The sequence below is a fragment of the Haemorhous mexicanus genome, chromosome 3 (genome assembly GCF_027477595.1).
Source record: "Haemorhous mexicanus isolate bHaeMex1 chromosome 3, bHaeMex1.pri, whole genome shotgun sequence".
NCBI lineage: Eukaryota > Metazoa > Chordata > Aves > Passeriformes > Fringillidae > Haemorhous > Haemorhous mexicanus.
This window is the reverse complement of record NC_082343.1, coordinates 94,086,314-94,102,686: the sequence shown is the minus strand read 5'-3', so window position 1 is coordinate 94,102,686 and position 16,373 is coordinate 94,086,314. Positions and strand designations below refer to the sequence as shown.

General features: G+C 37.2%; 1 protein-coding gene across 3 annotated transcripts in view; it reads left to right on the top strand.

The window, feature by feature from the left end:
- The window catches only part of FAM83B (family with sequence similarity 83 member B), a 57,572-nt gene that overhangs the window by 30,556 nt on the left and 10,643 nt on the right, over positions 1-16,373 (top strand). For all 3 annotated transcript variants that reach the window (XM_059842716.1, XM_059842717.1, XM_059842718.1), the window contains exons 3-4: positions 6,541-6,705; positions 15,278-15,402. In XM_059842716.1, the coding sequence (XP_059698699.1) occupies positions 6,541-6,705; positions 15,278-15,402 (290 nt within the window). The remainder of the gene's footprint in view (positions 1-6,540; positions 6,706-15,277; positions 15,403-16,373) is intronic.

The window sequence follows — 16,373 nt, the reverse complement described above, 5'->3', positions numbered from 1 at the left end:
GCTGTCTTCAATTTTGCAAATTAATACCGAAGTAATAATGAATGAACTTTTGTCTTAGAAGCAGTCTCAGTGTTTCTTTTGTCTTAGAAGCACTGAGCAACAGTGTCAGAAAGTAAGGATAACAGATGATTTATTAGGGAGCTGTTAATATGAATTGCAGGAAAAGTAAACTGGATCTAAACCCTAAACCATGAAAATCAACATAATTGAAAAAAGAACCACAATAATTTGTGGGACATATTGTGTAGCTTACTAGAGGGAAGGTTGTCTGCATTGACCACCAAATTTGTCTCTTCTGATGCCAGAAACTCACCAGTCCATTTGCTGCCTGCCTCCTGTTCTAGCTGCATGGTACACAGCCCTGTATCCTCCTTCTGCACTGTTGCAATTGCCTGCTCTCTGAGAAAGGCCAGACTCAGATAGCACTGAGCCTGTGCCTCAAGGAGATTCTCCCCAAAACAGAGATCTGCAAAAAGAGAATTGGACTAACAGAGAAAAGGTCAATGAAAATAGAATTAATAATTCTGTTAGAGATGTGGTTCTTTGTTCTTGGGGTGAGAAAGGGTGGTGACATTTAAAGCACTGCACAGCAGTATGGATTTTTGTCATGTAATGCCCAAAGTAAGCCTCATATGGGTTACAAGAAATCAATACTCTTGCAGTGTAGGGTAGGTCTTCAGCATTATTCCTTACTAGGTTATTGATATTGGTAGATGTTGCTAGTAAAGGCTGCCCTAAGCAAGCAGTTTTAGTAGAGGACTCCTGTATTTTTGTTGTTTATAGCAAAGGAGATAAATGACACACACTGCAATATATAACCTAGAGAATCATAATTCATATTTGTGAAAGAAGTAGTAATGCTAAGATAATGAAACTGTCAAAGCTTCACAAAATAGACTTACTGAGCCCTGGCAGTAAAGGCCTTCTGTTACATTTATGCTTGAATTTCAGCACACACCTATTAAAAAGTTTGATTTTGAGTCCTAAAACTCAATGAAGATTAAAATCCACTTATTTTTTCTTATCAAAAATGGAAGTAAAGCAGAAAAACTCTTTTGATTCTCAGCATTCTCTTTTTATAGTCTCTGTTTGTTTTCTTTAGGCCTCACAGCAAAGCTTATAATTACTGCCAAACATGGCAAAATTTGCTTTCATTTTGACAGTGATGGGAGTGAAGATCTCTGAATCGTTGAGTTGCAGCCTTTGGTCAGTTGGAAGTTTCCAGCCCAGCCTTCTGCTTAAAGCATGGCTAGTGGTAATATCTACAGGTTGTCCAAGGCTTTATCCAGCAAGGTTTTGAAAACCTCCAAGAATGCAAACTGGACCACTCTGGGCAACCTGCTCTACTTCTGGGATGTCCTTGTAGGAATGAGGGGGTTTCCCTGTATCCAGGCAGATCTGCTCTCATTTCGGTGTGACCATTGTCTTTTGTCCTGCCACCACTGCAAAGAACCTGACTTTGTCCCTCCAGAACTTCCCTGAAAAGTACCAGGAACTGCTGCAAGACTCCCTGAAGCTGTCTTTGCTCCAGGCTGAACAACCCAGCTCCTTCATGTAGTCTGCATAGGGCAAGTGCCCCTTTGGTGACCTTCCCCTGGATGTGCTCTGGAGATGTTTAATGATAAGTGTAACTGTTGGGATTGGCAACTTCTTTCTAGATAAGCCTGTGAATCGTGTTAGTTTCTGAAGGTGAGAACCATCTAAGCAGACACAATGCACATGGATGGGCCCAAACTAGCAATAGCTTACCCTGTAGCATAATAGGTGCCACAGAGCTGAACCTTGGCCTCCATTTACTGTGTTGTGTTATCCACTCTGTTGCCATGTTACCATGTACATAATCTCCTGTTTATCAAATATATGCAGGATATTTCAGCTATAGCTTTTTGTTTTAACCAACAAACAAATGTATATGTGTCTTTTATGCACCTTGTCACTGGTACTTTTTGTAGGAGTTGGTCATTTACCGAAATTGAAGATTAAGAACTTTGAAAGAATTAAAAGAATACTCTGTATTCTTACAGAGTGATGATAGTTTAGAGATACTGAGCTTTAAAATGGTACTTTCCTCACTAACATGCAAATTAAATAAATCAGCTTACTGAAAAATACTGTTTAGAATATTTGTATAAAAATAGTCCTATTCAACAAAATTATACTTTCCTCTCTGTATTTACATGTTTTTAAATGCCAAAATAGGGTGTGTAGTTTACTTTTCTGTTCCAAAGCATAGTCTTAGTGTCAAGACAGTGAGAAGACTAATAGCATATGGCTCTACTGCTGCCTTCAGTTAGGTTGAGCATTTTGTCAGACTCCTTAGGAGTCATTTTGTGCTTATTGACTTCAGCAGATTTTCTTGTTCTGTAAGGATGTCATCATTGAAACCAAATTTTAAGCTTAAAAAATAATCATCACTTAAAAAAAAAAGAATGGGTAGGTAAGATAAAAATACAAGCAGTGACAATCAAAGATAATTTTGGGAGAAGAAAACTAGCATAAAAAGTGTTTTCTGCATTGTCTTCACTTCTAGTTGATCATTGAAATGTGCTCTTCTATCCAATACACACCCAGGTGGTGGTAAGTCCTCTTGCTGTGCATAATTTCAGTGCTATGTGATGTTATGCACAGCAAGTGTCTGCTCTACCAACTATTTTCTCCTTCCTGTAACATGCTAGCTTAGCTGTTCCCAAATGAGGGTCACTTTTGATCAGGGTGATAATCAGTTTGACAAGATTCAGAAAGTTCTCCCAGAATTCTGGTGCTTTCATCGAAAAACTGCCATACCCATCCACTTTTCCTGAAGTGGTTGGAAGGCCACTGTATTTGTTTCAAAAGAACAAGTGGTTCCTTTTAAAAAGATCTTTGCATTGTGGAAAACAAATATGCTTCAGAAAAAAAGGCAGTTTGTAAGGAAACCTCCTGTATGACACTAGAGCTTTCTGCCTTCATGAGGTTTTCTTGACTCAGGATAGTATTGTTATGCCTAAAAGAAGCAGAATGTATGGAATAGGCAATTTTCTGATGCATTTCTGCAGTTTGAATTATATCAGTTTTTCTTCCTTGCTGGAATCCACGGTTGTGTTCTTTTAAGTACCAGGGTGGAAATTAGCTCTGCAATTGCAAAAACAAAAATAAAAACACAGCAGCAAAATCTTTTCTTCCAAAGTGATGCAGTAAGTAACTAATCCTGCAGCTGTTTTTGCAGCTTTAATTAAAGGTAGGTACACGTTATAGAATACCTTGCTGAAGTAATTTCCTAATCTTGGTCTCCTTAATTAATCAAAACTCGGAACCTTGAATACCATATTTGCTTTGTCTTTTCCCATGTGCAATACTCCCTTCTGCTGCAAAATAGGCAAACTGGGGAAATGTACACACACGCCTATTAAAAGGAGAAAAAAAGAAAAAAAAAAGGAAGTTTTGTACATTTAAAGGCCAGACTGTTCCATGACCTTTATGGAATCCACTCTTTCTGAATCAAAATCTATAGTTTATGGTCAAACACCTGTTTTGGTTTATGGAAATCAGTATGCAGAAATTACCGTATCACTCTTAATGACTTTTTATATATTGTATGTATCATATGTGTATCATATGCATTGTTCAAATTTGGCACTCTTCTCCAGCAGCCAAGCCTAATTATGTTTGTGTTTAATAGATCAGTTGAGTGTTGCTAAGAATAAATGGGCAGCCTAATGAGGACATTTGACAGGAGTCACCTCTGGTTTGTAGGAAATGCACAAATGGATGCCCATTTGGCTGTCAGATCATGACTGCATCTTTGCATCTGTGTACTCAAATTCTGGTAAGGACTTTTCAGACAGCACAAGCTTTGGGTTTCAAAAGATAATCCCTACTCCAGCTCCGGAAGTGAAACCTACATTTTCTTGCAAGACTACTTGATGCTTTGCAGAGCTACTCCAGATTTAATAAGATAAATGGTTTAAGAATAATTTTACTAGTGAAGACAAAGAGGGTCCCCTGTTCATTCCCAAGTGAAATATCTGCACAGTAGTGCACATGCATCCTTATAATGTCATCAACTTACTGGCCTACTTGCATATGTGTTTATTTCTCTACCTTCCTCTTCATAAAGATGGATATGGCCATTCTAGTCAGTTCTGGGCTTTAGTTTTTACTAAGCTGTGCTGTGGGTTTTGAATATTTCATGTTCTAATATCAGTGTACACTAATGAATCCATTCAGGATTTTTCTCTTACATTTAAATTGATCCTAGAATGCAATGAGCACCCATTTCTTGAAGATCTGAAGAAAAGGAAAGTCTAGGAAGAAATTAGGGAGTTCAGAGGAAGGGGTAAACACGTAATGAAACAGACTCATGTTTGGGAACAGATTATTTTTTGGTCATTACCTACCATACTTGATCTGTCTTGGCAGTTTTCTTCTCAGACGCAAGTGAAGCAAGACAGATGAATAAATAGTGTTGCCTTGTTCAGTTAACACTCTGTATCTCAGAAACAAGACCAAGCAGAAGGCGCAGTCTGAAAGTGATGAGATCCTTGGAGTCAAGATAAACATTCATGTTTTCAGTCCTTAGATAAAGAAACACATTCTGTACTGGAGAAAAACACATTTAGGTTTTACTTTCAAAAAGTCAGTAAAGGAAATGAAGTAGTGCATTGACATGTTTCCTAAGAAATTAATGGAATTCTTTGATGCTATTCAGTTCCTCTTTGACTGGTGGGTTTGTGAAGACTCTTTATTGCCAGGTGACATGTAATGAAGAGGCCAGGTTCATTCCTTTTCTCTTATTCAGTTGTGTTTATGTTTTCTAATTGTTTTCATTGTTATTTTACTTTTACTTTGTGTTAGTCATCTCTCATTTCTATTTCTAGTGATATTACATGCTCGGCATAAATGAAAATTTTAGTTCTAAGCAGGTGGGATTCAAAAAAAGTAATTCATTCAACTGACTGGAGACATAACTTTTACCTGGTTGTGTGCAACAGCATTTACCTGTGGGAGGTAAATGTTTCAGCTCTAGAATGAGTACTTGCAACCTAACAATTACACCTTTGAAGTTAATATGCAGGTAGTTTAAAGATTAGTGAAAATGGTAAATCCTGCTCTGATATCTGTGAAGGGTTTTATTTTGTTTGAATTTGCACCTAAGACATCTCATGAAAATACTAGTGGATCAAAATAATACCTTTAGAAGTTACACAGACACTGATTCTTCCTCTTATTTCCTTTCACGTTTCAACAGTAGTTCTTCCCAAATTACTAATGGTATGTCAACAGTACAACATTTCTATATATCTCCAAAGTACCACTAGAGGGACGTTGCTTTTCCAAATCAGACACACTTGCTTTATCTCTGTGGATTGAAGGGTGTTGGTAGCTGGTGTTCAGCATGCTGATCTTCTTGATTCTCAAGCTCTCACGAGCTGAGGATGTGTTGTCCCAGTAATAGTGCCTCCAGCTCTTGTGTCTGCTTATTAGCTACTTCAAGCTCTTGAGCCATTAGCTTTAGAGAAAATGATGAAAGACTGAGAAACCTCATGTACAAAAAATTTATCTGATTTTTTTTTTAATACATAATGCAGTTGTATTTTGAAGGTTTTTCCACAGCATTTGTATTGCTCTTTTCCCTCCCTTTCTCTTTTACTCATAAAACCAGTCACTACACACACCCATGTCATGGTTTTACCCTGGCCAGCAGCAAAGTTCCACATGCCCACTTGCTCATTCACACCCTTAGTGCTATGGAGGAGAGAATTGAAAAGAACTAAACCCTCGTGGGTAGAGATAAGAACAGATTAATAATTGAATAAGTAAATTTACTATAGTAAAGTACATTTTTACATAGAAAGTTAAATATAATAATAATAAAAGGATACTATTGCTATCTATACCAATAATTGTAAGTAAAAGGATAGAGAGAGAGGGAGAGGTAAAGCCCAAGAAAAGAAGTGATGCATGTTACAGTTGCTCACCACTCACTGACCAATGCTCAGACAGTTCCTGAGCAGTGATTGACCCCTCCCAGCCAACTCCCCTCAGTTTACACACTGGCCATGACATTCTGCAGTATGGAATATCCCTTTGGCCAGCCTGGGTCAGCCCTTCCTGATTGTGCTTCCTCCCGGTTTCTTATGCACCTGCTCACTGGCAGAGCATGGAGCACTGATAAGTTCTTCACTTGGGGTAGATACTACTTAGCAACAACCACATCAGTTTGTTATTAACATTATTCTTGTGCTAAATCCCAACCACTGCACGGTACCACCTATTAGGAACAAAATCAACTTGATTCCAGACTAAACCAAGACAACCCATAACTCATTTTGCTGGACTTTGGTACTTGTGACAAACGTCACACAGGTGGTCACTTGATTTCTCAAAAAGAAGATCCAGTGGTCTTGAAAGCTTTCAGGTTAAGTGGAACAACATAGAAAATAGAACATTTTAATGTGTAAAAAATATTAGTGTATTAGCTGCTCAGCACAGGCTTCAGTGAAGAATTCTATATTTGAGTTTATACAATGCAATAATTTGTGTCTTTCCTGTTTGATTCAGGTCATTGCCATTGTTATGGATATGTTTACAGATGTGGATATTTTTAGAGAAATCATGGAAGCATCTGCTAGAGGGATTGCAGTGTATATCCTGCTCGATGAATCGAACTTCAGTCACTTTCTGAAGATGACAGAGAAACAAGGCTGTCAAGTTCAGAGGCTCAGGGTAAGGCATACTGTCTTCCTTTGCAGGAACATTCACTACTTACTCCTCCACAGCCCACTAAAGAGTGATTATTATTGGAAGAGTGGTTACTAAATACTGATTTTTCAAATTAACAACCAAGTGTAAATAGGTAAGCTCTCAGCAGAACTTTCTCTACAGATATATTTTTTTTTAAAGCATCTTTTGCAGGTGTCAAAATAAGAGCATTTCATAGAATGTCATAACTTCCATATATATTTTATAAAATAATTTCCCATTATTGTGTATTTAGGAATACTGCATATTTGAAAAACTAAGCTTTTTTTCATCCTTTCTCCTATAGCTGCCTGCAAATAAAGTCTTAAGACTTAGATAAATTTAAGTTGTGTACTTCATTTTATGATTTCTTCTTTTAGGTTTTGCATTAAAATACTTTAGGAGGCCCAAGATTCTATTTTAGTAGTGTTTTCCTGAAAATCCATATTTCCATGTCCTATTCCTTTTACACATTAAATATGTAATTTTATCCTGTAGGAGAGACAACAAGATGACATTTACATTTTCACGAGATGTCCTGCACTGCCTAAATGTTTATCAGGGATTAGAATATAAACCATGAGCTGCACTGAACTGACATAAGTGCTTCATAAATTCTTCTAGGTTTACTCTACTGTAGACAGTACTAAAGAAGTTCCAAGGATGTTGTCAGAGTCTGCTTGCAAAATTCTGAGCACTGCCTTAGCTCATAGTTCCATTTGAAATTCCTTGCCTCTGTAACTAGTTAAGCTTCATTCAGGCCACTCAAAAGTATTGTAAAAGCTTTTTTTAGCAGCACCTGTTCTAAGAACCCAATCCAGGAATCAGAGAGAGATGTGGTGTATTCGTGAGCATAAAGAGGACTTTTGGGTAGATTTTTGGAGCAAACTCTATTTTATACCCATTTTTATTCTGGAGTGTTGACTTAACGTCCTCAGAAGTATTCCCATTCTATTTTCCATGCTTGTTTCTTGCTCTCTGGTTGCCTAATACACAGAGTTATGGGAACTCCTGAGGAAAAAACACCAAAACTGTGGTGTTTTATAAACACTGGGAGTGATTGCCTTCATGAAGTCAGTATAATCACTGGGAGTGATTGCCTTCATGAAGTCAGTATTTGTCAGTACCTCCATACTTTGGAACTTGAGATACCACCATTTGCTGATTACTTGGGTTAATTATGCCATAGAGGTTGCCAAAAATGCTCTATGTCCATATATGGAATGAGGTTTTTCCTTCCCAAATAAAAAAAAATTAAGACTGTGTCTTTCAAGTGCTGTCTCAAAAATGCCATATGCATTTTCAAAATAATTCCATGAACAGTTGTTTCAAAAGCTTACCTTCTTTGGATTCAAGGTTATCTTTTTAAGACAGTTTTATAGACTTGAAGTAATTTATACCATGGTTGAAAATTTAATATACATAGATTAGAGTGGATTTTGTATGGATTAGTGTGGATTGGAGAGGTTTGTATGTAGCCTCTTCAGTGACATTGTGTTTTATACATTTCTGGGTTTTGTTGGCAGAAATAAAATACATCTTTATTCTGCAAGGTTAACTTAGAATACTTTGAGTTTAATCAGAAAATAAAAAATATATGCCAAAGAGCTAAGCAATAATCCTGTTGTGTGCTGAGTTTCCAGTTTAGCTTGTAATAAAGCTGTTCAAATTAATGGTCTTCTCATCCCTGGGCTACTCCCAGTGACTGTTGCTCTGTGAACAGCAGTTTACTACTCCTACATATTAACTCCTGTGCCTTTTTAGAGGATAAAAGGGAAATGCAGGTGACTATGAAAGAAGAGCTAGTGTTTTGAAGATGTTTTCTCCCTTTCCCTTTTTCACATCACTCAAGGTTCAGAAAAAATATAAACATCTTCAACTTTGTACTCTTAGCTTCTGGTCTTGCCCTTCTATTCAGTGAAGGCAAGAAGAGAACAGAGCTGTATGGGTCTATTCCTTTTCCCAAAGATGTAGCACCAGCAGCATTGGTCTTGTTCTTGCCTGGAATGACTTGGTTCGGTCTTGTTGGGGTATGGATGAAGCTTCTTAGTCCTTACACTTGTGATGAGTTTTCTGCACAGTTTTTCAGACTCAACACCTCTGTCTCTCCCTTTAATCAGTAAAAAAACCAAGATGCAATGATGAACAAAACTGTATTTTTTAATTCACTTTTACAACTAAGTAGTCTTCTGTATGGAAAAGAAAGAGGATTTTGTTCATAAATCTTCATTAAATGTCTGTGCAGACAGTTTTTCTCATCTGTAGTCTGATTCCAAATTCAGGGCATGTTCTCTTCTTTATTGAAACATACAGCTGAAAAAATGGATGGACCATATATTCTGTTGTTATTTTGTGGATTCCATATAGGAAACTAGGAAATCAGGGGTTACTAGAATCATCTTTAGTCTTTTCTGCAGCATCTTTTCATGTAGGTTGTTTCTTACTTAATATTCATCTTGACATCACATCGATCAGTGAAGCTCAAATAATTCCTTTCCTGTACTTTCCCATTTCTCTTTTCCAGTTTCATTCGTTTTCTGGCTGTACTACATTTGTCCTCAGTAATTAATTGGGTTTCTTTTTGTTTGGTTTTTTTTTGTCTCACCTAAGATTCTTTGATTAACTTTGTCACTGCTCTGACTTGCTTGGTCAGCAATTCCTTTGCATAGAGAGATGAAGAGTTGTTACAGATTCAAACTTCTTTTTTTTCAGGTGATTTTTCAGAAACTAATAAGTAATTTTTTTCACTTTTTTTTTTTTTCTGCTACTGACAAGTATTTTATTTGTTATGAGGTGAGACGGTGGAGGTTCTGTGCTCTGCAGAAACCTCTTTTTTACTCTTCTGCTAATAATGAAGAATCATTTTGCTACAGGAGGATATTGAAAGCTATTTGTCAGGACCTGTTTATTACCTGATAATCCTCTTAATATTTTTAATGAATTGAGGGAAAGGGAAAATTAAACCACAATTGATTTTACTTTCCTTCTGTGAAATCTACTCCTAGATATGCATGTTTAAATACTCAGTAGGAGCTGCTCTTGAGACCTGCTTGCAGCCTGTTTTTTCTCCCCAGTGTTAACAAAATCATCAAAAATTTTCCAGTACTTCGACATCTAAGGCAGATTTGGTTATTTATTGGATAGCTACTCACAGCATGATGTTGTGTCTGTGGGAGAACTTCTGTGATAAGGACCAAACTCCAGTCAAGTCTTGAGTGGTCATTGAGTCATATTCGATGTCAGAATAGAAGCAAACTTGAAAACTACTTGGCATTTGTACAGCACATATGTGGTCAATAGCTACTTTTTAAAGCTTGTGACAATCTGTCACAAGTGGAATCATCCAGGGATCAGTTCTGGGCCCAATGCTGTTTAATATCCTCATAAGTCATCTGGATGGAAGGATCAAGTGTACCCTGACAAAGGCTGCTCGTGATACCAGACAGAGTGAATAAGTGGGCACTTGGGAAGGGAGAGCCACCCTGCAGGAGGACCTGGATTAGCTGTAAGAGTGGGCTAGCAAGGCCCTTAGGACATTCAGCAAGCATGAGGGTAAAGTCTTGCACCTGGGAAAGCATAATCCAGGAGTGCAGCACAGGCTGGGATAGAACCAGCTGGGATTCTGCCCATGACAAGCTCAGTGTGAGTGAGCAGTGTGCTGCTTCTGCAAGGAAAGCCAGCAGCATGCTGGGCTGCATCAGCAAGGGCATCACCAGCAGAGATGAACAAGTCATTGTCCCACTCTACTCAGTACTTGGAGCAGTATGTCCAGTTCTCATCCTCACTACTTAAAAAAGATGTGGACAGGCTGGAGAAGGCCCAGAGAAGGGCCACAAAGATGATCCAAGGACTGGGAAGCTGCCATATGAGGACAGGCTGAGAAAATTGAGTTTTTCAGCTTTGAGAAGAGAAAGGGAGACTTTATCACTGTGTTCTAGCATGGAAAGAGAGGCTACAAAGAGGACGGAGACTCATTTTTTACAAGGAGTCGCTTGGAAAGGATGAAGGATCTTGGGAACAAATTACTCCTGGAGAGATTCCAAGAGGAAACTTTGTCACAGTGAGAACAATCACTGTGAAAATAATTGAAATAATTTCCTCAGGGTCGTGGTGGATTCCTCAACACTGGACACTTTTAAGACTCAAGTGGGCAGGCGCTGGGCCATCTTGACCAGACTGTACTTTGGCAAAGAATGGTTGGATCAGATGATCCTTGAGGTCCCTTCCAATCTGGTATTCTATCATTCTATGACCTGTTTTGTCTTACTAGAGAAGAGAGGCACAGGACAATAAATAATTATAGCAATGAGGAACAATATGAAAAATTTGACTATTTTTCCTTTAAAACTGTTAGGCTACATATTAGGTAGACATCCATTTTCTTCTTTGTGCATATTCTTGCAGCAAATATGGGGCGAGTAATGGAACACTGATAAAAGCAGTGCCTACAAATAAAAAGTGCTGAAATTAAGTGTTTGAGACCAGTATACTCACTGTACCTAGTTATCATATTGGAGAGATTTTACTAAGGAAAATAAATGTGTAGTGGTGAATAATACTTCAAAATTTTAAATCATAGTTATGTGGCACTTTCTGGAATGAATATGTAGAGAAAGTGTAGTGAAAATGTACATAAAAGAGGTTAGAGCTTGTTTCTTGTTCATCATTGGGTGTCATTTAACTGGACAACACTGGTGGCTATTCTAAAACTGCAGCCACTGGATGTTTTAAATGTTCCTAAGTGTCGTGTAAACTCTTGGACAAGAGAGAAGATCCATTTGTAAATGATTGCTTTCCCCACAATGATGCTGTGATGAGCACCCTGCTGTTAGGAGAGTCCTATAGCCTGAGGGTGAAACCAGGCAGGAGGGTGAAGCCCAGCATTTCATACCAGATGGGGCTTGTAATTCGGTATGTGTATGTTTACTGCTTCTAATCCCAAGTGAAATGCATTGTTTCCATATCCCAAATATGGTTTGGGTGATTTGGGATTTTGGGTGATTAATAAAAGTGTGCATTTCTGGCACCTTAATTAGAGGGTTTGAAGCTGGTCAAGAATTCTGGATGAACTGTGCAGGAAAAGGAAGTGTTATGTTAGAAAGGTAACAGGTTATGTGAGTGGATCTTTGGCACTTGTCACATTCCCATCTGGTAATGGATGACCTACCAAGGGAGGAAAAGAGTTCAGAATCAGGGATGGAAAAGCTACAAGGGGGAAAATACTGAAAAGAAGGTAAACAAAAACAACAGAGTGACTACAGTGACAACAATTTTTTTTAAAACTTCCCAGGAATTTAATGTAAATAATTGAATTCCTTTTTTACATATGCCTACCTAAAGTTATATTTCAACTTATGTGTACCTAAGGCAAAGCTTTTTTTTTTGTGTAGTATGGTAATTTGCAAGCCATTAGACTTGGTTGCGCCTCCAGCATCGATTTCCAAATTATATCCTGTCCAATACTGATCAGACATTATCTAAGTAACATTTAATGTGTTCAACTGGCGTGTCTTTAGGCCAGCATTACTTGTTATGGGTACTTGAAAATGTATAGGCTGCTCTCAAGTTACCTTTTTCAAATTATAATGATATAAATATGATTAAATATAATTAATTATGTCTGAAATGCACATATAATTATGTGTAATATAGAACTGGGTAAAACAGTCGTCAAAGTAAATGCAAATTTCATTACTAATTCACAGGATTCTATTAAAGTAAGGCATTAGTATTATGGTTGTATTTAGAATGGGTAAATTTCAGTATTTTCTTCTTTTTTAGGAATTGCTATTTCAGTAGTATTTATCTTTCAAATAAAAGCTTTTAACATAATTAGTTGAAGCCTGAATAGCTGCTGGTGAAGAAATTATTTTCTTCAGTGGGCTTGTTCAAAGTTCAACAAAATCACTTTGAAGAAGCACGAAAATTGATTTTCATCAAGAAGAAAACTTCTAATTGGAATGCAGAAAAGTTAGAGCATTAGGTTGGCAAAAGTGATTAGCAGTTGGAGATTCAAACTTATGTTAACCTGACATTCAGTAATGCAAATTGGGTTGTTATTAATTCTTTTGTAGCTATTTTTGAAAATAGACCTAAGTATCCACCTGTATTTTTGCTTTTAAAATTTTTACCTTTTAAAGTGTTACAGCACTTCTAGATGATACTTCTTGTATTTATCTATTTAGAAGATAAACTTTATGTGTTATATTTGCTAGGCATGTTTTACATTTGCTAGACATATAGCTCATGAACAAAAGTAATTCTTAAATGCTGTCTTTGTACATTTTAAGTGAGTTGAATTGAAAATATTTTAACAGAGTTGAGCTCTTTCAAAGCTTGACAGAAATGCAAAGCAAAAACGCTCCTAATGGTGGATGAAGTTTAAACAACTTTGATAACTTGAGTTAAACCCTAATTTTCCAATTCAGGAGCTTTTAAGTGTAATTATTATTCTGTGGTTGGATTTTTCATTTGATTTTTCATTTCACCAACACTGAAGTATACACTGATTTATAAAGCATGTGTCATTTGGAAATGTGCTTTCATGTCATAGATATTTTCTCCTAATTTTTAAAATTTTCAGTTTGGAAAGATAAAATTCCATTGATTGTAGAAGATGCTATCTTTAAAACTCCTATGGCCTCTATCTACCTGAACTTCATATGTTTTAGGCAAATGTAGAAGTGCTCCCATACGTAATGAAGGCTTGTATTACTGAATGGCAAACTCAGTCATGCTTTATGGACTGGCATTTTAAATGAGTCTGTAAGTCTGAACATCTGTACAGCTTGCTGAGGATGGGAAGTGAAGAAGGAGGTGCTTGTCTCTTCCCCCTGGTATCCAGTGACAGTATGCATGGGAATGGTTCAACCCACCACAGGAAGTTTAGACTGGACATCAGGAAGCACCAAGGGAGTTGTTGAACAGTGGAAGTGATCAATGCCCCAAGCCCAACAGTGCTTGAGAGGCATTTGGATAATGCCCTTAATAATTTACTTTAACTTTTGGTCGGTCCTTAGTTTGTCAGGTAGTTGGAGTAGATGATCATTGTACCTCCTTTCCATCTGAAATAGTCCTGTCCTATCCTATCCTATCCTATCCTATCCTATCCTATCCTATCCTATCCTATCCTATCCTATCCTATCCTATCCTATCCATTTATTTAATCCTCCTGGTTTTGAAGGAGTTACCATGTACAGAGTCTTTTCCAGTGTCTTCATGAACAGCCCTTCTACCTACAGCTGACTTTTACACAGAGTACATCTGCTGTGATCTGCAGCCTGTCTTCGTGGCAGTCCTGGTGAAGTGTGACATTCCTGTCTACTCACAGGTCTTACATGCCACCATTTCCATATGTACAGTGTATGTGATAATCATGTAGATTCTTGGTTTTTACTGACAATGCTAAATTATGGATTTTACTCCCACCGAAAAGCTTGCTAGAAAAACTATTCCAAGGCTAGAAACTACAGTAAATATTGTGATCATTCACAGTTACCTTCCAAGCTGCTTTTATCTCTTGTGTAGCATTTTGTCTCATATTTACATGAAGTTGATGCTTGTAGGTTGGTTTGCATTGAATATAAATTTTAGTTTTTCTATAAGTAAGCACCTTTCGTGTAACAATTTTTGTTGCCTTGTGTCCTTTTTTCTACATCTCCATAAGAACTTTTAGGAAATTGTTATTAGTACAGTCCATGAGGTATAGTAACAACTTCTTTCAAATTTTCTATTTCTATGAGCATAAAAACCCAAGTGACAGTAGATAGAGAAAAATTACAAGATGCTGACTTAGCTGAATCAGTTTCATGTTTATCCCAGTAGTCGGGGATAAAAATTCACCACATCTTTGAGATCGGGCGTGGAAAATTTCCCAAGTGCCATTTACTGAGTTTGCATGAATAAAGCATAAAGCTTAATAGAATTCAAAATCAGCTGCTGCATTGAGTTTGTGCTACATATGCCCATTGTGTTAGTGTGTCTGAATTTAAAAATGGGATTGATCTCATGGTGCAAAGCTGATAGATAAATTTTATTGGTGGTAAATTTTATTGCAAGGGATTCTAGCACCAGGTGGTAACATTCAGTGGATGAACTCACAGTAGGGTGTATGTGTTTGTAGACACAGCAGTCTTGTTCAATTAAAATAAAAGTGATCCTGACTCTTTTAAGTGTTCTCTATGATTGGCTGATGTACTTGGAAATCATATAAACATGTGCATCAGCTGATGGAAAGAATTTTTTTTTTACAGTACAAAACCTTTTTCCCCTTGTTGAAGGTATTTTCTGACCGAATCTCTTTTCTGAAGTTGCAGCTATGGAAAAGTGGAATTTCATTTTGCTGAGACCTAGGGAATCTCATCAGTCTTGAAGACAAAACAATAACTGTCCATTTTGGGTCCCTAGGTGATAAGTTTCATCAGCATTTCATTCCCTGCAGAACTTATTAATATGTAATAATTTTTTTTTCTCCTACTGTTCCTCTGAATTTTAGCCCTCTGAATGCTAAACATGGACTGTTGTAGACGAAGTAAAGTGTTTTGATTGTCTTTTTCAGAATATGAGGGTGCGGACAGTGAAAGGACAAGATTACTATTCTAAAACAGGAGCAAAATTCCATGGAAAAATGGAACAAAAATTTATTCTTGTTGACTGTAAGAAAGTCATTTATGGTTCTTACAGGTAAGATCAATCACTGAAGTGTCTGTAGCAAACCTGCCATCTCAGTACTGCTGCTATAACAAATTTTGGGGTTTTGTATTTGTGAAAATTCTTCTAGGGAATCACATGGGTAAATTTGAATATGTTTTCTGTAATTTAACAAGTTTTCATAGATACTTATTGCTAACTAGCCTAAGAGATCCTCTGTTCATTTTTCACAAATAAGAAATAAAGAATATAGGTTTTGCTACAGCTGAAGAGTTGTAAAAAGGAAAAAAATCCTGTCTTATGTTGTCTGAATTATTCTTCTTTAACATTCACTCCAGAGAAGTGAGTGTCAAAATTTTTTCATAAGATGGCTGCTCCATGTAATGATCTAAAGCTAACATTAGAGACTGATTCTGTGGCTCTCTAGTATATGATGGTCAAATTCATGATTGCCCGTCTCTCTTTCTGTATTTGGCTGTTTCTGTATTCTGTTTTCCTTTTTATTTTCAGTGTATGTGAACAAAACAGGCTGGAACAGCTTAAGAGCCTTGCAGAGCTGGAAAAAACCTAAGTTAAAGCAGAGACAGTCCTAACTCACACATTATTAAATATTTTCCTTCTTTTCATGCTACACTTTTCTCCTTTGCCCGAGTAAGTTGGTTTCTGCCAGCATAGTGCCTGGGTGTCAGATCCACAGCCACTGACTTGCACAGATTTCCACCACTGTAAGCTTTTGAAAATCTTACCTTTTATTTCCTCTAAGACTCAGCCAGCCCCAAATTCAGACTGACACATATAAATGGTAGTGAGGTAAGTGACAAGTTCATAAATGACTCAGGGTAAGAGACTGCAGGGAGAGCCTGCATACTTTGACATCTACACACAGTATCATAGTCTGTGAGAGTGGGATAGGTTTTCACATTCCAGTTTGAAAAACCACACTGCTTGAACACCTTGCACCACAGGGGCTGGAAACATCAATTTCTGTAGAAATTAGGCCTCCT